This window comes from Saccostrea cucullata, unplaced genomic scaffold (genome assembly GCF_032062105.1).
Source record: "Saccostrea cucullata isolate Sc308-1 unplaced genomic scaffold, CSIRO_AGI_Scuc_v1 ctg843, whole genome shotgun sequence".
Taxonomy (NCBI): domain Eukaryota; kingdom Metazoa; phylum Mollusca; class Bivalvia; order Ostreida; family Ostreidae; genus Saccostrea; species Saccostrea cuccullata.
This window is the reverse complement of record NW_026924530.1, coordinates 168,224-196,147: the sequence shown is the minus strand read 5'-3', so window position 1 is coordinate 196,147 and position 27,924 is coordinate 168,224. Positions and strand designations below refer to the sequence as shown.

Genomic DNA, 27,924 nt, shown 5'->3' with positions numbered 1-27,924 from the left:
CGTAGTCGGTTCCAGTGTTCCTGACAAATCTGTTGTTGTTATGGTTGATTGTTGTGGGGACGATATACTTTGTGTTGAGTTTGATGAAGATTCAAACGTAGATGTTTCTGCGTTTGTTGATTCAATCACTATCGTTGTGTCCCGTTTTGTCGTTAAGTGTGAAGTTGATGGAGATGTTATATTAATCGGGGATAAAGAAGGAAGTGTTGCAGTATTTGGCTCTGATGAAATTGTCTCGGTTATTGTTTCGTTCGGGGTAGAAAATGATGCTGTTGATATTATTGTAGAATGTGACGTTGGAATTACAGATGTTTTTAAAGTTGTTTCTCTATCTAAAGAAACAGTACTTGTTTCTGCTTCTACAGTACTTGTTTCTACTTCTACTGATGCTATAATCGATGTAACTGAATGCGGTGTTATCGACTGTGATACTGTTGAATTTATTGATGTTCTGGAAAGTGTTGAATATGTCGATTCTATCACTGTTGATGCGTTTTGTGATGTTATAGTATTCATAAGAGTTACCGACGAATTTGATGTAGTTGAAGATATTTGTGTGGTAGTTGACGTTACTTCACTTATTGCTAAAACAAAAAAAGTGTAATTACATCTACTCCTTTATCGCTATATTTTGAGATATCTTAAGGTTCTATGATTTGTTCCCTTGAGGAGAGGGGCCGGTCTTGTTATGTTGTCGAATTCATCTTAGTTATTCAGACAAAACTAATCTCATCTTGTATCCCATAGTTGTATTACAAATGGAATTTTATATATACATCTCTTAAGGTCTTAACTTTGATAACTCTTGCAATATATAATACCAGGTATCAATCTAGTTTATGATGCTAAATTTAACCCCGTCCCTATTTTTGCTTTTCTGCTCTAGGTCAAAACTAGAATTTCAGCTTTAACGAGTCTTTCGTTTTCTGAAGTACTACAGCACGCGACTATTATGTCCGTTCAAGTGAAGATGTCACATGTCTCAAACGACTAAAGGGTCTGTTGTCCTTCTTTTAAAGTAAACAGAACATTTTAGAATATTCTCTGATTGCTACTCAAATGATTAAAGTATACCTTAGAGAACAGGGCAAATTTTAAGTGAGTATGTTTTGAAATGACCAAACTCGTATACACAATCTACTTGTAATTAAACTCAGACTTCTAAGATCCGCGCGGTATAAAATTCTGTGGAAGCACCTGTGGATTCCCTTTTTTCTTTCAAATTAGGACCCCAATTGGTAGGTTTGGACTTCAATGTGTGATCAAAGTTTTATATAACTAAACATAGAAACATAGGGAATCTTTAAAAAATTAATAATTTCTCAGGAACAGCAAAGCCATGATTTGCCATATTTATGTGGAGCATCCTCAGGTAGTGTAAACTCATATTTGTTCAAATCCAGATGGGAAGGAAGGGGTCGCGATTGGCGATCAATGTTTTACAAGGCACTCATGAAAACCAGACTGGTTTGTTTAATCACCAACCCACCCACCCCTTTTCGGTGGGAGAAGGCTGCGCCACAAAGGTCCATCAAAGTTATACAAAGATAAATATTTGTGAAAAAATATTAAACATATTTTTATGAACAGCAAGGACGTACATATACATATACTGGTATAGCATGTTCAATGAAGAAATACCGGTATTGTCAACAATTCATATTTTTCTGTCAAGAATGAACTATCCTGAATGTTAATTTGTTTTTATTTGTTTTTTATGTAATATTCTATATGATTATTATTTTTCATCATTCATCATTCAAGCTTATAAATTTTCGAATCAAAGTCTTTTTTGGGTGAAAATTCCCGAAAGTCACATTCTTTAATAAAGATGCACAAATATGAAATAGCTATAACACAGTTTTTTTCTTTTCTTTTATATTCCATTGAGGATAGAAACGGTGATATCGTAGAAATTTAATGATTTGGTTCATCAATGGAATCGAATTTCATTTATTTTTATGTGTCCAATTTAACCTTCAAACTTGATATTTGAATCCTACACATTACGACAAAGTGAATTCTTAAGCATATGATTACAAGTATATATGAATTTTGTTATAGCTAAACCTGTAAATGGTGAAATAAATATTCAATTTTTTCGCTAAACAAAGGTTTCTTCGTGATCTGCGACTCTTCTCAAAAACCCTCATAAACCAGAAAAAAATTCTGTAAATTAATTGATACAAAATTACCTTGATTTTTTCAAATATTATATCATTTTTTTATATTGTTAAAAGCTTGCAGTCTTTTTTCTCCTAATCAAAGACGTAAATACAAATCAAAGACGTGAATGTACAAGCCAAATCTAGGTTGCAAATTTAAAGGGTGTTTAATAAAAGGAGTATCTTATTTTATACATGAACATTTAGATAGTATTGCAATAAATCACTGTCTTTTTTTCTAATTTGAACAATCGATTTCTTTTTAATCAATATAATATTATTATCTTTCTAAAACATTGTAAAGTCTGTTTTTTTTCCAGATTTCTACCTATACAGCAAGAACGCGCGCGGCACATTTTTCACTACTTGACATAAAGGTCATTTATAGGGGTAATAGTCTTCAGGACTGTCTGTTATTTGGATATTTACAGTTAGATTTTTCTTCCTGTGTTCTTATCTTTTATACATTCACTGCGCAACAAATCTTTCGATCAATATTTCCTGAATATTTGTTTTTCTTTCCCAATGACATTTTTTAGGAATTTAATCTCAACACTTTAAAAAAAATCAATAGTCCTCTTAGAACTAGATGAAGTACTGTAGAGTAAGGGGGTGAAATTCAGTTTTTGTGTAAACTTAGAGTGAAAAAAATACCCCCCCTTCCCCTTTCCCGCGCAATAGCACAAGAAAATGGAATATCTTGATAAACTAGTACAAACAATCATTTTTTTTTTGTACAGGATTCTAAAAAATTATAATTATAATCTCCTTATGTTATTTTGAGGTTATAACCGGTTTTTTTAAACTTTAACTGTATCTTATGCGGCGGAATGTGCCTTTAGATTTAAACAATTTTTTAGTCTTTCTTAAAACTTTCAGATTTCATGCTTGTCCGCCGTTTACTTTCAAAGCATATTCTTTTAAGACACATATTGACTAATTCTCTGATATATAGAAGCATTTTTACTGGGAAGGGGGTGTGACTCTGTGACAATTTCAGACTGACTTGTACATATAACTAGTATACATCTGTACATCTTCCAGATACACCCGGTTCTTTCTCTTTAATTTATAATTTCCTTTCTTTAAACATTTATACCAGATTGAAGATTTGTTGTGAGTGAGAAATTGACTATAATTGCATTTACCTCTCAAGAAGCAGAGAATATATCCCAGAGCAAACATTTTTTGTACAAAATTCCCTGATTACTCCAAAGGTGTAAACCATTAACTCAATGGTATTGCAAGCCACATGACATCACGTGATATTTATCGTTTACCACAGCCGGGCTTTTAATATACAGTATACCTTAAAATGTTTAAATCAAAGTAACCAAGCCAGGTGCTGCTTAATATTTTTCGTTAAAATATGTTTGCTTTACATATATATTTTATACAGAATATATCAGTATTTTCTTAAGTTTTGTAACATTTTACTGGTTAACACAATTATGTGCATACTTTATTTATAAACAGAGAGAGAGAGAGAGAGAGAGAGAGAGAGAGAGAGAGAGAGAGGCTTGGAGTATAAAACCCCATATGCAGGTTAAACTGTGTGCCCTCAAGGATTACATGATTCAAGTTATATAATGGCCCTGTATCCAGGATAATTTAAATAACTTTCACAATTTATCATTTTACTGCTCGGAAGCTAAACGGTATTATCGTGTTTGCAGGATTTTTAAAGTTTACATTAAATACAAGACTGTATGATAGTGGCTCTCAATGATGTCATCAGATTTTATAAATCACCTACTCCAGGGCTTCATTGCTATATTTTTTCTTCAAGTATCAAAAACTACATAAACGTCGGAACGGGTTGGGGGGGGGGGGGGGTTAAGCTAAGTTAAGTAATTTTTTGTTTTGTTTTTAAATGAACCGCCTAGTGTCAGCACCTCTAACCATATAAAGGCCCTAGCTTGTGTTAGTAATTGTTGATTATATCTCAAATATTAACAGTTAGGGCGTTTCCATTCGTTTTATAAATTTAAACGATTTTAGGTGTCGAGAGCTTTTCATCATTTATTTTTTTAAAATAATTTTATTCATTAATTCATTTATTATTATTATTTTTTTTTTTTTTTTAGTTTTGTTAAATGTCTTTAATTTTGTATTTTTCTATTAACTAATTAATTGATTTATTTACTTGTCTATCTATCTATATATCTATTTATAAAATATAGTTATTTTATTTTATTTTATTCATTTATTTAAAATATCTTATACTTTGACCACGAGTTATCTCCCTCACGTTGGAGCTCTTTAGTGTCTAAGAGGTCACAATGGCCGCTGTAGGCCTTGGACGAGTTTTTCGTCGATTTCAGCCTCTTTCTGTTATTAACAGATGTATTTCCACCACTCCTAAGGTTCGAGGTAATTGTTGTTGTTTTTTTTCCTGTGTTAATTTTCCAGCCGTGGTATGAAAAGTCTTCTCCATCTAATTTACAGTTCGAGTTTTCTCTGCTGATATCATATTGATTCAACAAATTTATTAGCTACAGAACTGTATTGTTGTGGTTTTATTTAATTTTAAACATTATTCCTTGACAATATGTAGTGCACAGATCCCGTAATGCAAAAAATGTGCAATTTACGGCGCAAAATTTATTGTGCACTGTTCAGGTCCAGGAAAATCACTATATTTAGCTATATAGGTAGATCTACCTATATAGCTTTATTTACTCATAAAATATAGCTATGTTTAGCTATTTTGGAATAAGTTTCTGTTTTATGAAAAGCAGACAAAAAGTCGCATGTAAATTATGGCTGATATATTTTTTAAAAGGTTTGATAAAAACAACCTAGGGCATAGACAGCAAAAACATTGCCTCTTATAAACACTTTTTAACCAAAAAATGTATCTCTATTGTTTGGATAGCTGAAGTGCGGTGAGGCATGACTAAGTGTGATTGCCTTGCATTGTGCTCAATTATTACCAATCAATTATCTTGTTGACCAAAACTGCTTTTCTTTGTTAAAGTAGCTGCTTACTCACAGATTAACTGTTATACATAGCCCCAAAACTTTAAGATCTTTGATTGCAATTACACAAAAGGAGAAACATTCTTGTAAGTGGGTTTTTGGTGAATTGTTTTCAGTCCATTTCAAAGTTGAAAACTAATACTGCTTCATTATGCGACTTTTTGTCTGCTTTTCATAAAACAGAAATTTACTCTGAAATAGCTAAATATAGTATATTATAGTGTAAAGCTATATAGTATTTTATATAGCTAAATATAGTGATTTTCCTGGACCTGCTGTTGGGGAGAATTTCTCCACTTTCCAATCAACTATCTATCACTCTTTATACCTGGACAAATTCTTGACTAATGTGTATAGTTTATCCACCTTCCAACATTTTATACATGTTGTCATCAAACTTGCATGATTTGAATTTTCTGCAATCCAACAGACAATTCAAATCAAATGAGTTTATCGCTTGTAGAGACCATAGGCACTTGGTTTCAGGATGGTGTATTTTGTGCATTATGTATTTTTCTATATGTGTCTGAATACTCACATTAAAATAATATGTTTTACGGTGTGACCGTTGGGGTGAGCACAGTTGTACCTTCAAAAATACAACTGAAACGTTGATCCGCACGAGACGTCTAGACTGTGACGTCACACAAGAGCTCTTCAGGGTTTACAGAATCAGCTGAGCATCTAGTTGAAACTATAGACCTAGTACAATTTTTGTCCAAAGATATTGCAGAGTTATTTTTTTGTTTCTTTTAAAGATTTATACAAACTGAAAGCCTTTTTTGCTCTACGTTATTATTTATTTATTTATTCGCGCAAAGGGTATTGGGTAGCAAAGGAATTCTGGGAAGGTTTCACACAAATATTTGCATGACATATGTACAGATTTAATTCCCAATTTCCTCTGTTCTTACACGTTGGTCTATTGAGCTAGCTTCACGAGCAGTGCTCTGTGCACACTTTTTTAATTTATTATTTACGTAGATATAATTTCCTGAAACTTGTGATACACAGTAATACATGTGAAAGAAAATGTTTTCTAGACTGTAGTGGTGTATAATTTTGACACTTATTAGTTAATCATGTTACAAAATTAAACACTGTATAAAATATCCTTTACCATTTAAATAGTAAGATACTGTAAAACTGACATTAAGAAAATGTCTTTATCCTGTTAAATTTCTTTTTTTTATAGCTGTCCATTGGGAGAAGGACTTCTTGCCTGGTCCCTACCCTAAAACAGAGGAGGAGAGGAGAGCCGCTGCTAAGAAGTATGGTATGCAGCCCGAGGATTATGAACCATATGACCCAGAACTAGGGTGGGGAACGGGGGATTACCCCAATGTTGAACCAATAGGAAAAGATCTGAGGTCGGACTATGATCAATACGATAATTACAGATTAAAGAAGAACTTCAATGAACCGGTAATGATATATGCCAACTGCTATAATGGGTATACTATGTTGATGGCACAAATGTTGAGGAGAACGCAGTTGCCTCTTGCTTATTATTTAATGCAGGACACCTTTATAATTTTAAGTTTTGATCCACTTAGCACTTCACACTATACTAGATATATTGCATGTTTTGAAGGTTTTCACTGTAACTTCACATATGCAAGTGTCTGTTACTGTTAGATGCATTTCAATAATGTAGCCTAATTTTTTTTTTATAACCAAGAGCATTTAATCCGCTATATGTGTGCAATCTTCATTAAAGCAAAGGGTTTTTCTTTTATATCACTGAACTTTGTTTGGTATTGCAAGTGACTGAGCAAATGATTATGAGCAGTCCATTGTTTATGGTATCACTGGGTTCACAGGTGCATGTAAGTCAGTCAATATGTCGGGTCTCAATGGCTCAGTGGTTAGAGCACTGGCACAGTATGCCAGAGGCCCTGGGTTCGAGTCCTGGTTGAGGCTTGACTTTTCACCACCTGTGACAATGATAAAATGTGTATTTGTGTTACATTATTAGTACTTACTTGTAGTCAGATAGGTTTACTGCAGAAAAAATAATTATTTATTATGCCCCCCTTCGAAGAAGGGAGGGCATATTGCTTTGCTGCTGTCTGTAGGTCGGTCTGTCGCTATGTCTGTCTGTCGGTCCATTTAGTTTCCGTTCATTTTCTTCACAACCGTTGCACAAACTGAAATGAAATTTGTTATATAAGATACATCAGGTGAATATCTAAGCTAAGTTCTGTTTTGGGTACGATCGCGCCATATTTGACAGAGTTATGCCCCTTGGACTTGGAAAAATTCCACTTATTTGCAGTTTCCGTTCATTTTCTTCACAGAGATTGCACATACTGAAATGAAATTTGGTATACAGATTTATCAGCTGAATATCTTGGTCAAGTTCTGTTTTGGGTATGATCACTCCGTTGTTGTCAGAGTTATGCCCCTTGTACTTAGAAAAATTCCACTTATTTGCAGTTTCCGTTCATTTTCTTTGCAGAAGTTGCACGTATTGAAATGAAATTTAGTAGGCCTGTACAGATTTATCAGCTGAATATCTAGGTCAAGTTCTGTTTTGGGTATGATCGTGCCATTTTTTATTGCTATTACTTTTCGTCCTTCGTCGTTCGTCGTGCGTCGTGCGTTAACATTTGACTATTTTCAGCTTCTTCTCTGAAACCACTGAACCAATTTCAACCAAATTTGGCATAAAGCATCTATGGGTAAAGGGGAACAAAAATTGTGAATTTCATGGTCCCTGCCCCCCTGGGGCCTGGAGGGTGGGGCAAAAACCACTAAAATTAGTGCAATCTTTAAAAATCTTCTTCTTTACTCCTGGACATCAAGCAGTCAAACTGTTTGCATGATTGTAATCAGCATTGAGTCCTCTACCAAAATTGTGAAATTCATGGCCCCAGGGTCAGGGGTTCTAGTGCTAGGGCTGGCCTAAATAAGTAGGTAGTGAAAATGCATTATTTCTTTGTAAATCTTCTTCTCTGCTCCTGGGTATTAAATAAACTAACTAAGTGCATAGTTATGATGAGCAAGAGTGCCTCTACCAAAATTTTGAATTTTATGGCCCCAGGGTCAGGGGTTCTGGTGTTAGGGTGGGGCTCTATAGATTATATAGTGAAATTACATGAATTCTTTGAAAATTTTCTTCTCTGCTCCTGGGTATTAAATAAACTAACTAAGTGCATAGTTATGATGAGCAAGAGTGCCTCTACCAAAATTGTGAATTTTATGGCCCCAGGGTCAGGGATTCTGGTGTAAGGGGGGGGGGGGGGGCTCAATAGATTATATAGTGAAAATACATGAATTCTTTGAAAATCTTCTTCTCTGCTCCTGGGTATTAAATAAACTAACTAAGTGCATAGTTATGATGAGCAAGAGTGCCTCTACCAAAATTGTGAATTTTATGGCCCCAGGGTTAGGGGTTCTGGTGTTAGGGTGGGGCTCTATAGATTATAATAGTGAAATTACATGAATTCTTTGAAAATCTTCTTCTCTGCTCCTGGGTATTAAATAAACTAACTAAGTGTATAGTTATGATGCACAAGAGTGCCTCTACCAAAATTGTGAATTTTATGGCCCCAGGGTCAGGGGTTCTGGTGTTGGGTAGGTCTCTATAGATTATATAGTGAAATTACATGAATTCTTTGAAAATCTTCTTCTCTGCTCCTGGGTATTAAATATACTAACTAAGTGCATAGTTATGATGAGCAAGAGTGCCTCTACCAAAATTGTGAATTTTATGGCCCCAGGGTCAGGGGTTCTGGTGTAAGGGGGGGGGGCTCTATCGATTATATAGTGAAATTACATGAATTCTTTGAAAATCTTCTTCTCTGCTCCTGGGTTTTAAATAAACTAACTAAGTGCATAGTTATGATGAGCAAGAGTGCCTCTACCAAAATTGTGAATTTTATGGCCCCAGGGTCAGGGGTTCTGGTGTTAGGGCAGGGCTCTATTGATTATATATTGAAAATACATGAATTCTTTGAAAAAAATTCTTTTCTGCTCCTAGGAATGAAATAAACTAATTACATAGTTATGATGAGCAAGAATACCTCTTCCAAAATTTTGAATTTTATGGCCCTAGGGTCAGGGGTTCTAGAGATAGGGCGGGGCTCTATTGATTATATAGTGAAAATACATTAAATCTTTGAAAGTTTTCTTCTCTGCTCCTTGGTATTAAGCAGATGAACTACCTATATAGTTATGATGAGCAAGGGTCATAATCTTCCAGAATTGTGAATTTCAAGGCCCCAGGGTCAGGGGTACCATAAAGAATGGGGGGGGGCTGTACTTATATACTGAAACTGGATGAATTGTTTGAAATCTGCTCCTTGGTATTAATCAAATATTTTTGAAAAGCAAGGGTGCCTTTTCAAAAATTGTGCAATGTGTGGATCTAGGCCTAAGAGTCAGGGGTTCATGTGTGATTGGGGCATTACTGATCATGCTGAATATTACTGATTACTTGAAATGCATTTTTTCCCCCTACCCTGCCTGAGGATATTAAGTAAACAAACTAAGCAACTGCTAAGTGTATTGTTATGATGATCAATGGTGCCTCTTTCAAAATTGTGAATGCCATAGTATCTGGATTAAAACATGAATCAAATTCAATCACTGGAAAGTTGTTGCATAATGCTCAGGTGACCTATAAGGCCCATGGGCCTCTTGTTGATAGAGTTATGCCCCTTGGACTTGGAAAAATTCCAATTTGGGGGAGGGGGGCATAAGTGTTTTACAAACAGCTCTTGTTCCTACAAAGTGTTGTCAGTAGAGCTTGCAGTGTGAACTGTTCTTCACATCTCTTGCTGAGTCACTGTTCTTTCTTTTCTATAGCCACTTAAACTGCTCATAATATATCAAACTGTTCAATTTCTAAAACTTTTTTATCATAAAATGCTTCATTGAAACAAATATTGCTATAGCTAAATTGAACATGTAATGAATATGTATGTGCATCTTAAATCCCCATTTAAGTAATAATAAATATTCCATTTTCTTTTAGTGTAAATGATTTTAATAATGGTTGCATTATTAGCCTTACAATATAATACATCTAAGTAATTTTGATGTCAGTCTGTCAATTTTTACATTCTCTTTGTTTCAGCTCCCTTATGACTTTGACTGGGTGGATAAAGTAGACTATGGCTGTAGTTATCATCCTCACACAGAGTAAGAGAGGTTTTTATTCAGGAAATAAGGGTAGATATGATAAGCATGTATAAGATATAAAATAAATTCTGCAATGCCCATCAAGGTAGGCGGAGGTATGCAGTAATCAAGGTACCATGGATAGCTCAGTTTGTAGAGGACTTGACTAGTGATGCTGGGGTCCTAGTTACATTTCCCTCCTCTGAGAAGTGGAGTCTTGTTTTTTTAAGTAAAAGTCTAACTGAAGTGGTTAAATGTAGATTTGAAGGGAATAACAGTTAATACTTTCTCCTGGTGGGGATTCTTAGGAAAGGTTTAAAATCCCTTCATGTGTGGATATTGACAGTTCAGTATGAGTGAGAAATTCTTGTTGTATATTTCAAATTTTATTGATTTTCATGATTTTGATTTGATTCCTTAGATCATTTATATTCAAATACAGTAAGACATGCTTATTGCAAACACCCTCATAACACATTTGCCCTTAGTGAGGTAATTGTCATTCTCCATAAGTTGAAATTTAAACTTATCGGATATAATGCATAAAGCTTTAAAGTAGTGAATTCTTTTGTCGCATTATAAGAGTTTTTACTGCTTTACTGTATACTAATATTTACATTTTTGTTTCTAGGCGTGAAATTGTCATGTTCCTGTTCTCTTTGGTGGGATTTTTTATTCTTGGAGAGTATCTATGTAACAAATATTTACCACGGCACGTTGAGGCGGTATGTATGATAAATCTGTAGATTCTTAATATGGCACAATGAAAGAAAATACTGGTACAATATTCATCTCAACTTAAAAGTTGCGATGAGTTTATCATTGAACTCTAGCATTCACGTTGGTGTAATTTTTGCAAGTAATAGATCATTCCTTAGTAGCTGATGTGTTAAATTTGGGACCAAGTTAACGCACTTTGAAAAAATAATTTTTATTTTCTACTTCACTCTGTTCATCCGCAAATAAAACATTTCTTTTCTAATCCATAATAAAATTCAAGAACATTTTATACTTTACAGTGTTTATTAGATATGAGTCGGGTACTCAGCTGGATTAACATAATAGTTCTCGTAATCTTCCCTCTGATTTACAATACTCAAGTATTTAAATAAAGTCTTCTTGGTCTCTCCGCATTATAAAGTTATTTCTCTTTAATATCGATATACATGAAAAGTATTGTTACAAATTTAGTTACCTATAATATACAATGCAATCGTTTTATGCCCTTAGAATTTCTTTAAAACAAATTGTACTGCAAAATCTGGACATTCAAAAACTGCAATAGAAAATATATTGTAAACGACTTAAAAATAAACTCCCTTAAACAAAAAATTGTGTTCGACATCAATATTCATGGTATTATATGCTATTTATAGCTGAGTACAAACTCGAATGACCAAAACGGCCTGAGACCGGATTTAAATACCTTGACCAAATCACGCAAAAATAAATGCGCAAAACTTTACGCTTAACATAAGCAATATTATGAAAACGAAAAGAAATTTAAATATTTTCAAAGTGTCTTAATATCGATCATATTGATGCACTTTGAAAAAATGTGCACAACTTAAAGTAGTCATTATACATGTAGAAAAAATTTTTAGATATGATAAAAAATTATTTGAACCCTGTTGAATAACTTTTTATTAATGACGTCACTTCAGGATCTGAGATATAGACACTTTACATATGACCCTTAGGGGTACAGGAAATGCAACAAAATGGAGTCTCAGTTTGTATCCTGATTAAAAATAAATTTCCAACACAACATAATGGTCTTTTTATAGTTATTTGATAAGTTTTTAGAAGTATTTTTTTTTTCTAATTTCTTTGCAAGATGATGGCCTTTATTTTACACTAATTACAGTCATTTAAATAGATTAATCTGAAGTTGTATGAAAAAAAAATTATATTTATGCATTTTATATTTATATTTTTGATTTGTATTAGAATATGTAATTACTTTGGCCAAAGTTTAGTCAATTGGCTATTATTGCTTAGATCAGCAATATTGCTCCTGAGCCTCTCTTTTGCAGAACAAAAGCTTAGTGTGATATATGTACATGTATTACCAGTATTATATTTTAAAGAAAATAATATCAATTATTTCATTTTATACTTTAGCTCAAATTTATGGAGAGAATTATGTATACATATATTTGGTAAGGAAAGATAAAGAAATTGCTTGAGGGTCCTTCTACCTTCGTTTTCCTCTTTCTTGATGAGAATAGATCAATTCATCTGGTTTTTGAATGAAATATAAGGAAAAAAATTTGTCTATTACTAAAGTCTAAGTCTGGAAATTTTATTTTTTCAAAGTGCGTTAACGTTGTCTCAAATTTGACACACTTTGAAAATTTTTTTCAAAGTGCGTTGATTTTGTCCAAATTTTAACGCACCATGAAAATTTTTTTTCAAAGTACATTGCCACAAAGCACACTCTGGACAAAAGTTCAAGTAATTTTAAAAATTGACATGGAAAGGAAGTCTTGTTTATGTTTAGGTACTTTTTTTTTATCAGATAAACAAAACTTCCTTCCTAGGAATATGAAATGTTTAGATTTATATCTTTATAATGACTCACATGGAATTTTTTTTTTTCATCTAGAAATAGAAATTAGACAAATTAAGCACAAGTCATGTATATGTAAACCAAAAGAATAGATCATTGTTGTTTTTATTTGCAATGCGTAAGTGTATCAACTAAGTCACTACATTACATATACGTGTATGTTCATGTTGACAAAATATCATCCCTTGTTGAATTGCTACATTTAATATTTTTCTGAAGTACTTTAAGTGACATGTATATCTATATCAGTAACCACTATTTGGAAATGAATTATTCCACATCAGATGCAACAGTCAAGCAAAAATTTAGGCTTTAGTATTGTAGTTTACATATTAGATAGTAAGCATAGAAGCAAATATTTTTTATAAAAGGATGGATCAAGCACAGGAAACCACAGGCATAGTGCACTTATTACTGAAATAATTTTATTGATAACATGTCATAATAATACTTTGGGTTAAAAAAAATTGTTACAGAAACAAGTGCTTGTGCAGGAAAGAAAGGCTTTATTCATATCTCCTTGAATCAGAACTGGAGGGGATACAGTACTTTGTGTTTGTGTGTGTGTGTGAATCAGTGTGATATATATATATAAAATACATGGTTACTATTTTGAAAGAGAAACAAGCCCTCGATCACATTTTCAACCTTAGCCCAAATATTGCTTATACTTCAAGGCAGAACTTTACCATTATGTTTGTCATGTGAAATAATTTTACATCTGACCCCAAAACAAGCTAAGCAACTGAATTCAGGCACAACTTTGCAGTTGAAACTTAAACACCCTAAAATAAACATTGCAATATACATGACATCACTATGCTTTAAGAACGTCATAATACATGCACAAGGCTTTATTAGTGCATAGAGCAAATTAAGCTTTGATGTATTAGGTTACCTGTTAAAGCAAGGGGTAGTTGCAGGATATATTGGGATTCGTGTTGAACTCTCTTTTTTAAGGGAATGCTTGGCTAATATATGATGCCTTTCTTTTGATTAATTAAGATTATAAGTGCAAATACATTAACTTCTAGATAAATTAAAACCTATTTTTAAGTCACGATTTGAAGTCCTCTTATAGCTTCCTCCTCCAGAATGGGAGAGGATCGTACATTTTGGCCGTGGTTTGCAACGATGAGATAAAGAGAACACCCCATATTCTGTACTTAAATTTTTTAGCCCTATGCATCCAACACTTAAACATTTTGTACAAGTTATATAGTTTGATTTATTTAAGAAATGAATTTAATTTTTGAAGATTCATGAGGTTATGAACTACAACGCTTCACGCCGGAATATTTCATGAAGCACGTTAGCGCTTCATGATAAATATGCCGGCGTGAAGTGTTGTAGTTCATATACCTCATGAATCTTCAAAAATTAAATTAATTTTTTATATTTACATTATTTTTCTGATGACTTGCTATAAATTTACGCCATTCAACTGTCATTTTTAAAGCAAAACAGTTTGCACTATATTTTTTGACGTCAAGTGACTTAACAATGGAGATACATGTATTCACGCTTATTCGTGGTACATATGTAATATAGTTCATGAGAAATTGAACTGTATTTTATTTTGTAAAGAATCATAGGGAAAATTTATTGGAAATGTAAATGTTGTCTTTTGTAGCTGCCTAAACAATTCCCCTACACCTACTCTCAGGTGGTGATGTACAGAGATCCATCAGAGATACAGAGGACTGTCCATTACACGTTTGAACCAGCAGATAGTAAGGAGTGAAGAAATGTGACAAAAATAGACACTAATATGGCTTAATGTGAAGATTTGAACATGTGTAAAAGTTATGTGTTACTAAATAATAAATTAAGAAAAGTTAAATTTTTTTATGTCTTATTATTTGCAGTAAATCCCATTCAAAAGAACATAATTGTGCAACACTGATGCTCCCATGGGGCAGCTTAATGCCAAGCCTGAGGATTCTCAAATGCTAGTCAAACTCCATGGTTAGGGCCAATAGATCAAAAATGATCGATATAACTTAAAGAAGGGACTTGTTTTCTAAAATATGCAAGTGAAATATGAAAGCCCAAGAACCATTGAGTCAAATACAGGAAAGATTAATTTTATAACTAGATGCTGTCATGAGACAGTAATACCCGCACTAAGGTGTTTGCCTCTAAATGCACACTCCTTCATATTGGGCTTTACCAAGGAAAAAGTCAATATAATTCAATAATTTACATAATACATGTTTTATCAAATTGAGCATAATATGCTCAGGTGACCATGTGACCCATGGGCCTCCATCTAATAGGTATTTCATATCCTTAATTCATTACCAGTCTGAGATTAAACAACAGAATTAAATTAATGATGTAAATTAGGTTTGATTAAAGGGGGGGGGGTTATAAATTTTTGACACATAATTGGAACTTTTTAAATCTATTTTCTCATATCTATAGATCAACAACAAATAATATTATTCAAATTAGTGTAAAGAGTTTTTGATGAATTTTTCAAAATGTGCAAAGTTTATTTATATTTGATAAGGCGGTTCTAAACTTTTTTAAAGCTGCCATATACACAATTTAGTCAACCCCCACCCCTCTTCCATCAACACACACACACAAACACACCTTATTTGCCTGTTTTTGGAAATAGGCCTAGATGGCAAAGTTAAGATAAAACATCTTTCGTAAATGATAATTTTCAATTTGTTCTTGCACTATACATGTATTTGAACACCTGCATCACATTGGGCTTGCGTCACGTACCCAACTAAGTACTAGTTTTACCATTGGCACTATCATTTTTAGCTCTACTGGTCAGAGACCAGAAGAGCTTATGCGATAGTAATGCGTCCGTCGTCCGTCTGTCTGTCTGTCTGTCTGTAAACAATTTTTCAAAATGCTACTCCTCCTACAGTTTTGGTCTGATTTCAATATAACTTGGCACACAAGTAGACTACACTAAGATACATAATTCTGTGTATCGGTTTTTGATTTCGATGAACGGTGTTGCCGTGGTTACTAAAAATAGAAATTTCTGTGAAATTCTTTCAAAATGCTACTCCTCCTACAGTTTTAGTCTGATTTCAATATAACTTGGCACAAAAGCAGACTACACTAAGATACATAATTCTGTTTATCGGTTTTTGATTTCGATGAACGGTGTTGCCGTGGTTACTAAAAATAGAAATTTCTGTGAAATTCGTTCAAAATGCTACTCCTCCTACAGTTTTAGTCTGATTTCAGTATAACTTGGCACACAAGTAGACTACACTAAGATACACAATTCTGTGTATCGGTTTTTGATTTCGTTGAACGGTGTTGCCGTGGTTACTAAAAATAGAAATTTCTGTGAAATTCTTTCAAAATGCTACTCCTCCTACAGTTTTAGTCTGATTTCAATATAAATTGGCACACAAGTAGACTACACTAAGATACGTAATTCTGCGTATCGGTTTTTGATTTCGATGAACGGTGTTGCCGTGGTTACTAAAAATAGAAATTTCTGTGAAATTCTTTCAAAATGCTACTCCTCCTACAGTTTTAGTCTGATTTCAATATAACTTGGCACAAAAGTAGACTACACTAAGATACACAATTCTGTGTATCGGTTTTTGATTTCATTGAACGGTGTTGCAGTGGTTACTAAAAATAGAAATTTCTGTGAAATTCGTTCAAAATGCTACTCCTCCTACAGTTTTAGTCTGATTTCAATATAACTTGGCACACAAGTAGACTACACTAAGATACACAATTCTGTGTATCGGTTTTTGATTTCGTTGAACGGTGTTGCAGTGGTTACTAAAAATAGAAATTACTGTGAAATTCGTTCAAAATGCTACTCCTCCTACAGTTTTAGTCTGATTTCAATATAACTTGGCACAAAAGTAGACTACACTAAGATACATAATTCTGTGTATCGGTTTTTGATTTTGATGAACGGTGTTGCCGTGGTTACTAAAAATAGAAATTTCTGTGAAATTCTTTCAAAATGCTACTCCTCCTACAGTTTTAGTCTGATTTCAATATAACTTGGCACACAAGTAGACTACACTAAGATACATAATTCTGTGTATCGGTTTTTGATTTCGATGAACGGTGTTGCCGTGGTTACTAAAAATAGAAATTTCTGTGAAATTCTTTCAAAATGCTACTCCAAATACAATTTTAGTTTGATTATAATATAAATGCGGCATGCAAGTAGACTGCACTAAGAACATAAAGAGACTTAATCAAGGATCATTATTCTATTTATTGCTGTTGAAAAGTTTCAATTTCCAACTGCTTAAGTACTTTTCTCTTCCTTTGCTATAAGTACAAACCAGTAGAGTTTCAGTCTCGACAGAGACTTCTGGTTAGATTTCACTGCACGTGCAGTAGGCTACTAGTGTGATATACACATCATTGCATATATGTCAGTAGGAATTATTTCATTTTGTGTTTTAATTGGATTATATTTCATGAAGATTACAGGACCTAAATAATGACAATCGGTAAGTACAAAGTTTTGGTATAGATTTGGGTAAAATACTAGTAGTCTGAAATGCAAACGGTTGGGTTAAAGTTTAAAGGATCAAAGGTCATCCGATGCTTTGACATTCTGAAGAGTTATCCCCCGTTATCAACGTTAGATCCAGAATTTTTTTCTGGGACTGGGAGGGAGGGGGGTTTCCAGACCAGAATTTCCTGAGAAGCAAAAAAAAAAAGAAGTTATGTTTGGGTCCGTTTTCTAAGGTGGAGGGACACTTAGGGCACCGAAAATCATTTTTATTTCCTCCAGTATATATTATAGTCCTGCAGATTCGAGGTTGGGGGGGTGGGGGGGTTGAGAGGGTGATCACCCAATCCACTCCCTGTCCCTGTAATGACAAATGATCATGTGACTCCTAAATAGTTGGAAAGTTTTTCCATTTGACTCTCCATAATTTTATTTCTTGTGTTATTATGTTATGTAAATTTAATGGTATAAAGGTTATGAACCCCTGGAGGTCATTCCCACTCTCCTAATGAGCTGGAAATGTTCACAATATGACTGTATTAAATTAAATAAAAGTGCATTAATGATGAGATTACATGACATTTTATTCATGAATTTGTGTCAACCTATCTTCCTAGAATTAGGAATGAAAATCATTCAGAGATGGACCACATTAAACTATTTGTATAATTTTTTTTTAATGTAATACAAGTACATGTAGTAGTTAGCATACATAAACAAACAGGGGTCTGGGAAGGGGTGAGGGGAAGGATTGAGTTAATATTTCTTTACGTCTTAATGGTCGAAAACTCCTAAAATGAATGTTGACCTCAAATCTAACTTGTCCTCATTATTTTTCAAGTGGTGGTGTCTCCATATGAGTGAAAAATTCCTGAGAGGGATGTTTAACAACAAACAAAATGACATAAAAACACAATATTGATTTGCGTTAAGAAATATGCAGGGGATTTTTTCCATCATAAATCTTCTTCTCAAGAACAGCAAGGGCATTATTGTCTCCCGTTATGGGAAAAGGGAGGGGATGTTAAATCTCATTTGTCTGTCAGTTTGTCCATCTTATTGACAGCTAGTATGTGCATCTGTCACAATAAATTAAACCTTGGTCATAACTTTTGAATAATAAGAGATAGTGCTTTCATATTTCACATGTACATTACCATAAAACTTTCTAAATATACTATGATTTTTTAACCCAAGTGAGACCTTGACCTTAAAGTTTTACCTACTTTCCAAAAAATAACATTTTTTAAATTGATCAATTTGAAAGAGAAAAGAAAGGGCATTCAAATTATACATGTTTATTACATGTGAAAAGACTTTTCAAAGTATATCATGACTTTTGACTCTGTGACCTTGACCTAGAAGTTTAACCTACTTTTCAAAAATATTATATTGTATCTATAAATTTGGATCCAAAAGAGATAGGACTTTCATATTTGACCATGTTGACATGTACATTACCTGCAACAAAATGTTTCAGAGCATGCTATGATTTTTCCCCTTTGACCTAATTTTCAAAAATTGATGTATGATATGGATGCATATTTGACACATAATCTGCCATAAATTTTGGCATCCCATTCACTAAAACACAGAAAGCAGAGGACCACAATTCTTTGAATTTGCTTGTATAATCTTGATAGATGGAAACATCCTCATATAATGTAGATTCAAGTTTTTTATGCCGCACCATGATTAGGAATACATGTATAGTTTTTGTCATGTCCGTCCTCCACCCTTTCATCTGTCTTTCCATCGGGCTCAAAGAAACTTTCTAGATATTTTTATCAAAGTTCATATGTTGATGCATACTGATGTAAATATCCAACTGCAGCAATATTTTTTGACTTTGACTTTTACTTTGACCTTCACTTAAGTTTTCTTTAAAGAGGCCCATTTTTAGACTATTTTGATCTCCTTTAGAAGAAGAGCTCCATATAAAGATATAATAAAATGATCAAATTTTAAAACTAAAATTTATGAAATTTTTCTTTGCCAAATGATAGTTGACAGCTTAAGATATCATATCCCCAAATTTATGTTATAACTGCATGGTGGTTAATAAAAAAATAATTTGTTGACCCCCTAGCCTCCTTAAATTACTGTTTAGCTTTATCTTAAAGAAACCATTCAAGTTGTGTAATGAAACTTCACATGATGATTCATACTTATGTAAGCTTTACAATGCTTCACTCTTTTTTACCTTGACCTATCCTGTGATCTTGTCCTCACTTTTCTAAAATTAATGTCTAGATCAGTTTTGAGTAAACAATTCAAAATATATTTATCAAACTTCATATGCTGATACATACTGCTGAGAGCTATTAATACATCAACTTATTTTGACCTTGAATTTTCCTTTGACCTTGACCTCACGTTTTAAAATATGTGTTTATATAAGTTTTTAAATAAACCATTAATTATAGTTTTATCAAACTTCATATGCTAATAGTAAATTCATACTGATGTAAGCTTTTCAACTGCAACAATTAACATTTTGGCCCTAACCTTTCCTTTGACCTCTCTTTTCTTAGAAAAAGTGTTAAGGTCAGTTTCATTAAATCATTCAAGATATTTTTATCAAACATAATATGCTGATAACTTCATCAAAAACTTCACCTTGCACATTCCTCTGACCTTGACCTCCATCCTTTTTAATTTGTATTTCGCTTAGTTTAAAAGAAATAATTTAAGACATTTTTATGTTTAGTATGCACTTATACATAATTTGGTGAGGATTTATAATCTATATCCAATTTATTTAGATTTTAGTTTCAATTCTAAAGAAACTGTTCAAGATATTTTCAACAAACTTAATACGCTAATACAAATTTTCCTGTAGCATGAGTAATATACATCCAGTGGGACATTCATGTCCTATAGACATATTTCTAGTTTTTCAAATCATAACCTCAAAGGCTAGGTCAGGCCACAATTAGGGATCAAAGTTTTATTTAGGAATAAAAGGAAACAAATCTTCAAAATTCTCCTTTTCAAGAACAACAAGAGCATGATTAATATGGAAAAATTCTTAAGGTGTAGATTCTAGTTTGTACAAATCATGACCCCCTGGGTTAGGCAGGGGCCATTTTTTTCCGGCCCCTTTTTGCCATCCACATGAAAATGCAAAGTTTGAAACCATTTTACACATACACAAAACAAACCAATCATTTTCCAAATGATCATGGTTTAAAGCTAATAAATCAAATATTAGGGAAGTTCTAGAATGCAGGGTGATTAAAAATATCAAATATTTAAAAGAAAAAAAAATATATCCCCATTTGACCCCCTGGGGCAAAATCAACATTCCAAAACCTTACTGCACATGCATGACACCACCAACCATCTCCCCAAAGATGATTAGACTACTGTTTAAAATGTAAGAGGAGTTCAGGGAAGACGGGACTTTTTGCATAAAAAACTTCATTTTTCGACACTCATTTGACCCCTGGGGGCAAAATCAACATTCCAAAACCTTACTGCACATCTACATGACACCACCAACCATCTCCCCAAAGATGATTAGACTACTGTGTAAAATGTAAGAAAAGTTCTGGGAAGATAGGGTTTTTTGCATTAAAAAAACATCATTTTTTCGACCCCCATTTGACCCCCTGGGGCAAAATCAAAATTCCAAAAGTTTATTGCACATCTACATGACACAACCAACCACCTCCCCAAAGATGATTAGGCTACTGTGTAAAATGTAAGAGGAGTTCAGGGAAGACTGGGCTTTTTGCATAAAAAACATCATTTTTCGACCCCCATTTGACCCCCCGGGGCAAAATCAAAATTCCGAAACCTTACTGCACATCTACATGACACCACCAACCATCTCCCCAAAGATGATTAGGCTACTGTGTAAAATGTAAGAGGAGTTCAGGGAAGACGGGGCTTTTTGCATAAAAAACATCATTTTTCGACCCCCATTTGACCCCCCGGGGCAAAATCAAAATTCCGAAACCTTACTGCACATCTACATGACACCACCAACCATCTCCCCAAAGATGATTAGGCTACTGTGTAAAATGTAAGAGGAGTTCAGGGAAGACGGGGCTTTTTGCATAAAAAACGTCATTTTTCGACACCCATTTGACCCCCTGGGGCAAAATCAAAATTCCGAAACCTTACTGCACACCTACATGACACCACCAACCATCTCCCCAAAGATGAATAGGCTACTGTGTAAAGTATAGGAGGAGTTCAGGGAAGAAAAGTGTGACAGACGGACGGACGGACGGACATGAGTAACAACAATATACCCGAACTTTCTTTAGAAAGTGCGGGTATAAAAATGTAGATCAAACTCCAAGGTCAAAGGTAAACATTTTAGTAGCTGCAATAATGTAGCCCTCTCCGATTTTTTTTAATCTGATGTTTTCTGGATTCTCTCAAAAAAAAAAAAAGAAAAAAAGAAAAAGGGAGAGGGCTACATTATTGCAGCTAACATTTTAGGTACTACCTGGAGGTAGCCATGTCTCAAGAAATATAAAAGCCCTAGGACCAATTGTTCTAAAGTTATGGCCAAATTAGAAATTTTCCAAAACAGGTAGAACTCAATGGTTAAGGTCAAAAGTCTAAAAGTGTTAAAATCAAAAGAAAGTTTCTATAACAAGGAATACGTCTGTAAAACATGAAAGTCCTATTACCAACCGTTCAAAAGCTATGACCAGTGTTTGATATTTTATAAAATGGGTCAAATTTAAAAAAAAGAAACAATAGATACTGTGAGCAATGAGCTCACTAAGTGATACACCCGCATCTTACATGGTTATAATGGGAAAGTTCAAGTTTGCTCTGGGAAACCAGACATAAAAGTCAGTTGAAAAACTAAAATAAGAGATGTACAATGGCATTTTTTTTTTAAAGAAGCTACGAAAGTACCATTAAATTTTATTCAGTAGTATAGGAGGATTTGCGGATAAGAGATGGGTACCCTTCAATATTTAAAGGTGCATGGACACAGATTTGAATTTAATATTTTCTGTGTATTTCAACTCATATGTTTGAATAGCATTTCACACAAAAATATAATAAAAATCTTTTCATCTAAGAGTTATTAAATATTATTTTTAGACGGATTTGCTTTCTAACATTTCTAATCTGAATATAATTATTTTTCTGGATTAAAGTTTTAATATTTTTCATTAATACACAACAAGATTGCCACTTTTCCTAAGTATTAAGAATAAAAGTAAAATTTGTAAGAGTGCAAGGATGTGTCAAACCCATCCAAAAATTTGAAGTTTCAATGACTTCAAGATGAAATAATACGCAAGTTTCGAGATTACTTCCCTTGATGCGCTCTTTTGTCGCGGAGGTGAGTTTCGTTTCCGCGTAAACCGGAAGGTGGGACAGTTTACATTGGATACATCGCTGTGAATATCGCAATGCCCGTTTACCACTGTTGTGTGCCGGGATGCACGTCATCTACACGAAAACAGTTAAATTTATCAAAGTACCCTCATCTTCAGAATGTAAAATTTTTCTCTCTACCAAAAAAATCGGACAAAATTAAACGAAATAAATGGATAAATATGATTCGACGAGAAAGAGGATGGAGGCCCAACAAATATACTAGAATATGTTCACTTCATTTTGATAGCGGCTGTGACACGCCAACGCTTTTTCCGTACAACAACTTTAAAGAGACGTCTAAGAAAAGGTTTGTACAATCATCAAATCTTCTTTTTACAATTGAAAGTATTTATAAAAATTTGACAAACCTACTTGAATCGATCATGATCCATTTCTAGATTTCAATACAAGGGTCCTACTTGAAAGGTATTGTTAACAAACATATACTGTATGATACTCATGCGCAATAAAATCATAGACAAACTAGATGCTGTCATGAGACAGTAATACCCGCACTAAGGTGTTTGCCTCTAAATGCACACTTCTTCATATTGGGCTTTACCACGGAAAAAGTCAATATAATTCAATAATTTACAAAATACATGTATTCTTCAAATTGAGCATAATATGCTCAGGTGACCATGTAGCTGCAGATCTGCAGCGTTATGGTTTTATATATTTGTCTTTGACCATAACGCTACAGATCCCCATATGCAAAAAAGGTGCAATTTACAGCGCAATATTTTTTTGCGCACTTTTGGGCAGAATTTCTCCATTTTCTAGCATTGGTCAATCAACTACCTTTCATTCCCTAATTTTAGACACATTCTGTAGTCAAAATGTATATTTTGTCCACCTCTCAGCCATTTATAGTCATCTCTACAGGCAATAAACCCGCTTGATTTGAATTTTATGCAATCTAACAAATAATTTTAATCAAGCGAGTTTATCTCGTGTAGAGACGAATATAAAACGTTTGGAGATGGATAAAATATACAGATTAGTTAAATAATGTGCCTAGAATTAGGGGGTGAAAGGTAGTAAATTGACCGATGCTGGAAAGTGAAGAAATTCTCCCCAGAAGTGCGCAAAAAAATATTGCACCGTAAATTGCACCTTTTTTGCATTACAGGATCTGTAGCTTTATGGTCAAAGACTAATATATAAAACCATAACGCTATACAGATCTGCAGCTAGTGACCATGTTACCCATGGGCCTCCATCTTATAGGTATTTCATATTCTTTATTCATTACCAGTCGGAAATTAGACAACAGAATTAAATTAATGATGTAAATTAGGTTTGATAAGGGGGGGGGGGGGGGGCGGCACATAATTGGAACTTTTAAATATATTTTCTCATATAGATTAACAACAAATAATATTATTCAAATTAGTGTAAAGCGTTTTTGATGAATTTTTCAAAATGTGCAAAGTTTATTTATATTTGATTAGGCAGAAACTTCTTGAAAGCTGCCATATACACAATCAATTTAGTCAACCCCGACCCCTCTCCCATCAACACACACACACAAACACACCTTATTTGCCTGTTTTTGGAAATAGGCCTAGATGGCAAAGTTAAAATAAAACATGTTTTGTAAATGATAATTTTCAATTTGTTCTTGCACTATACATGTATCTGAACACCTGCATCACACTGGGCTTGCGTCACGTACCCAACTTAAGTACTAGTTTTACCACTGGCATTATCATTTTAGATTTCACTGCACGTGCAGTAGGCTACTAGTGTGCATCATTGCATATAGGCTATGTCAGTAGGAATTATTTTATTTTGTGTTTTAACTGGATTATATTTCATGAAGATAACAGTGCCTAAATAATGACAATCGGTAAGTACAAGTTTTGGTATAGATTTGGGTAAAATAGTCTGAAATGCAAACGGTTAGGTTCAGCATCGGATGACCTTTGATCCTTTAAACTTACAATAGACGAATTTCACAATCTGAAGAGTTATCCCCCGTTATCAACGTTACATTCAGTTACAAGATCAGAATTTTTTTTCTGGGAGGGAGGTGGGGGAGGGGGGGTTTCCAGACCAGAATTAGCCTGGTTCCCTGTCCCTGTTTTGCTTTATATACTCCGCGTCACTAGGGCCAGGTGGAGTACAATGGAATCCACCTGGCTCTCCTGCCTTGGCAAGGATGAGACAGGGGACCAGGCTAGACCAGAATTTCCCGAGAAGCAAAAAAAAAGAAGTTATGGTTGGGTCTGTTTTCTAGGGTGGAGGGACACTTAGGGCATCCAAAGTCATTTTTATTTCCTCCAGTATATATTATAGTCCTGCAAATTCCAAGGGGGGGGGGTGGGTGTTGAGGGGGGGATCTCCCAATCCACTTCCCTGTCCCTGTAATGACAAATGATCATGTGACTCCTAAATAGTAGGAAACTTTTTCCATTTCACTATATATAATTTTGTTTCTTGTGTTATTATGTTATGTAAATTTAATGGTATAAAGGTTATGAACCCCTAGAGGTCATCCCCACTTTCCTAATGAGCTGAAATGTTCACAATATGACTGCATTAAATTGAATAAAAGTGCATCAATGATAAGATTACTTGACATTTTATTCATGATTTTGTTTCAACCTATCTTCCTAGAATTAGGAATGAAAATCATTCAGAGACGGACCACATTAAACTATTTGTATAAACATTTTTTTTAAATGTAAAAACAAGTAGTAGTTTGCATACATGAACATTGAACAGGGGTCTGGGAAGGGGTGAGGGGAAGGATCGAGTTAATATTTCTTTATATACGTCTTAATGGTTGAAAACTCCTAAAATGAATGTTGACCTCAAATCTAACTTGTCCTCATTATTTTTCAAGTGGTGGTGTCTCCATATGAGTGAAAAATACCTGAGAGGGATGTTTAACAACAAACAAAATGACATAAAAACACAATATTGATTTGCGTTAAGAAATATGCAGGGGATTTTTTCCATCATAAATCTTCTTCTCAAGAACAGCAAGGGCATTATTGTCCCCCATTTTGGGGAAAGGGAGGGGACATTAAATCTCATTTGTCTGTCAGTCTGTCCATCTTATTTACAGCTAGTATGTGCATCTGTCACAACAAATTTAACCTTGGTCATAACTTTTGAATAATAAGAGATTGTGCTTTCATATTTGACATGTGCATTACCACAAAACTTTCTAAATACACTATGATTTTTTAACCGAAGTGAGACCTTGACCTTAAAGTTTTACCTACTTTCCAAAAAATAACATTTTAAATTGATCATTTTGAAAGAGAAAAGAAAGGGCATTCAAATTATACATGTTTATTACATGTGAAAAGACTTTTCAAAATATATCATGACTTTTGACTCTGTAACCTTGACCTAGAAGTTTAACCTACTTTTCAAAAATATTATATTGTATATATAACTTTTGATTCAAAAGAGATAGGACTTTCATATTTGACATGTACATTACCTGCAACAAAATGTTTCAGAGCATGCTATGATTTTTCCCCTTTGACCCAATTTTCAAAAATTGATATATGATAGGGGGTGCATATTTGACACACAATCTGCCATAAATTATGGCATCCCATTCACTAAAACACAGAAAGCAGAGGACTACAATTCTTTGAATTTGCTTGTATAATCTTGATAGATGGAAACATCCTCATATAATGTAGATTCAAGTTTTTTATGCCACACCATGATTAGGAATACATACATGTATAGTTTTTGTCATGTCTGTCCTCCACCCTTCCATCTGTCTTTCCATCGGGCTCAAAGAAACTTTCTAGATATTTTTATCAAAGTTCATATGTTGATGCATACTGATGTAAATATCCACCGGCAGCAATATTTTTTGACTTTGACTTTTCCTTTGACCTTCACATAACTTTTCTTTAAATTAGTGTTTAGCTTTATTTTAAAGAAACCGTTCAAGTTGTGTAATGAAACTGCACATGATGATACATACTGATGTAAGCTTTACAATGCTTCACTCTTTTTTACCTTGACCATTCCTGTGACCTTGACCTCTCTTTTCTAAAATTAATGTCTAGAGCAGTTTTGAATAAACAATTCAAGATATATTTATCAAACTTCATATGCTGATACATACTGCTGAGAGCTATTAATACATCAACTCATTTTGACCTTGTATTTTCCTTTGACCTTGACCTCACTTTTTAAATTATGTGTTTATCTAAGTTTTAAATAAACCATTAATTATAGTTTTATCAAACTTCATATGCTAATAGTAAATTCATACTGATGTAAGCTTTTCAACTGCAACAACATTTTGGCCCAAACCTTTCCTTTGACCTCTCTTTTTTTTTAGAAAAGGTGTTAAGCTCAGCTTCATTAAATCATTCAAGATATTTTTATCAAACATAATATGCTGATATGTATTAGTGAAGCTACTCACCTGCATCAAAAACTTCACCTTGCACATTCCTGTGACCTTGACCTCCATCCTTTTTAATTTGTATTTCGCTTAGTTTTAAAGAAATGATTTAAGACATTTTTAAAACGTCATATTTCGACCCCCATTTGACTCCCCAGGGCAAAATCAAAATTCCAAAACCCTGCTGTACATCAACATGACACTACCAACCATCTCCTAAAAGTTGATTAGGCTACTGTGTAAAATGTAAGAGGAGTTCAGGGAAGACGGGGCTTTTTGCATAAAAAACGTCATATTTCGACCCCCATTTGACTCCCCAGGGCAAAATCAAAATTCCAAAACCCTGCTGTTCATCAACATGACACTACCAACCATCTCCTAAAAGTTGATTAGGCTACTGTGTAAAATGTAAGAGGAGTTCAGGGAAGACGGGGCTTTTTGCATAAAAAACGTCATTTTTCGACCCCCATTTGACCCCCCGGGGCAAAATCAAAATTCCGAAACCTTACTGCACATCTACATGACACCACCAAATATCTCCCAAAAGATGATTAGCCTACTGTGTAAAATGTAAGAGGAGTTCAGGGAAGACGGGGTTTTTTGCATAAAAAACGTCATTTTTTGACCCCCATTTGACCCCCGGGGCAAAATCAAAATTCCGAAACCTTACTGCACATCTACATGACACTACCAACCATCTCCCAAAAGATGATTAGCCTACTGTGTAAAATGTTAGAGGAGTTCAGGGAAGACGGGGCTTTTTGCATTAAAAACATCATTTTTTGACCCCCATTTGACCCCCCGGGGCAAAATCAAAATTCTGAAACCTTACTGCACATCTACATGACACCACCAACCA

General features: G+C 33.9%; 1 protein-coding gene across 1 annotated transcript; it reads left to right on the top strand.

The window, feature by feature from the left end:
- Positions 1–4,413: 4,413 nt before the first annotated feature.
- Positions 4,414–14,657, top strand: LOC134266653 (NADH dehydrogenase [ubiquinone] 1 beta subcomplex subunit 8, mitochondrial-like). The gene is made up of 5 exons (XM_062748871.1): positions 4,414–4,538; positions 6,343–6,572; positions 10,231–10,295; positions 10,906–10,999; positions 14,480–14,657. The coding sequence occupies exons 1-5, from the start codon at positions 4,448–4,450 to the stop codon at positions 14,588–14,590; spliced, it is 591 nt and encodes a 196-aa protein (XP_062604855.1). The 5' UTR covers positions 4,414–4,447; the 3' UTR covers positions 14,591–14,657.
- The last annotated feature ends 13,267 nt before the right edge of the window (positions 14,658–27,924 follow it).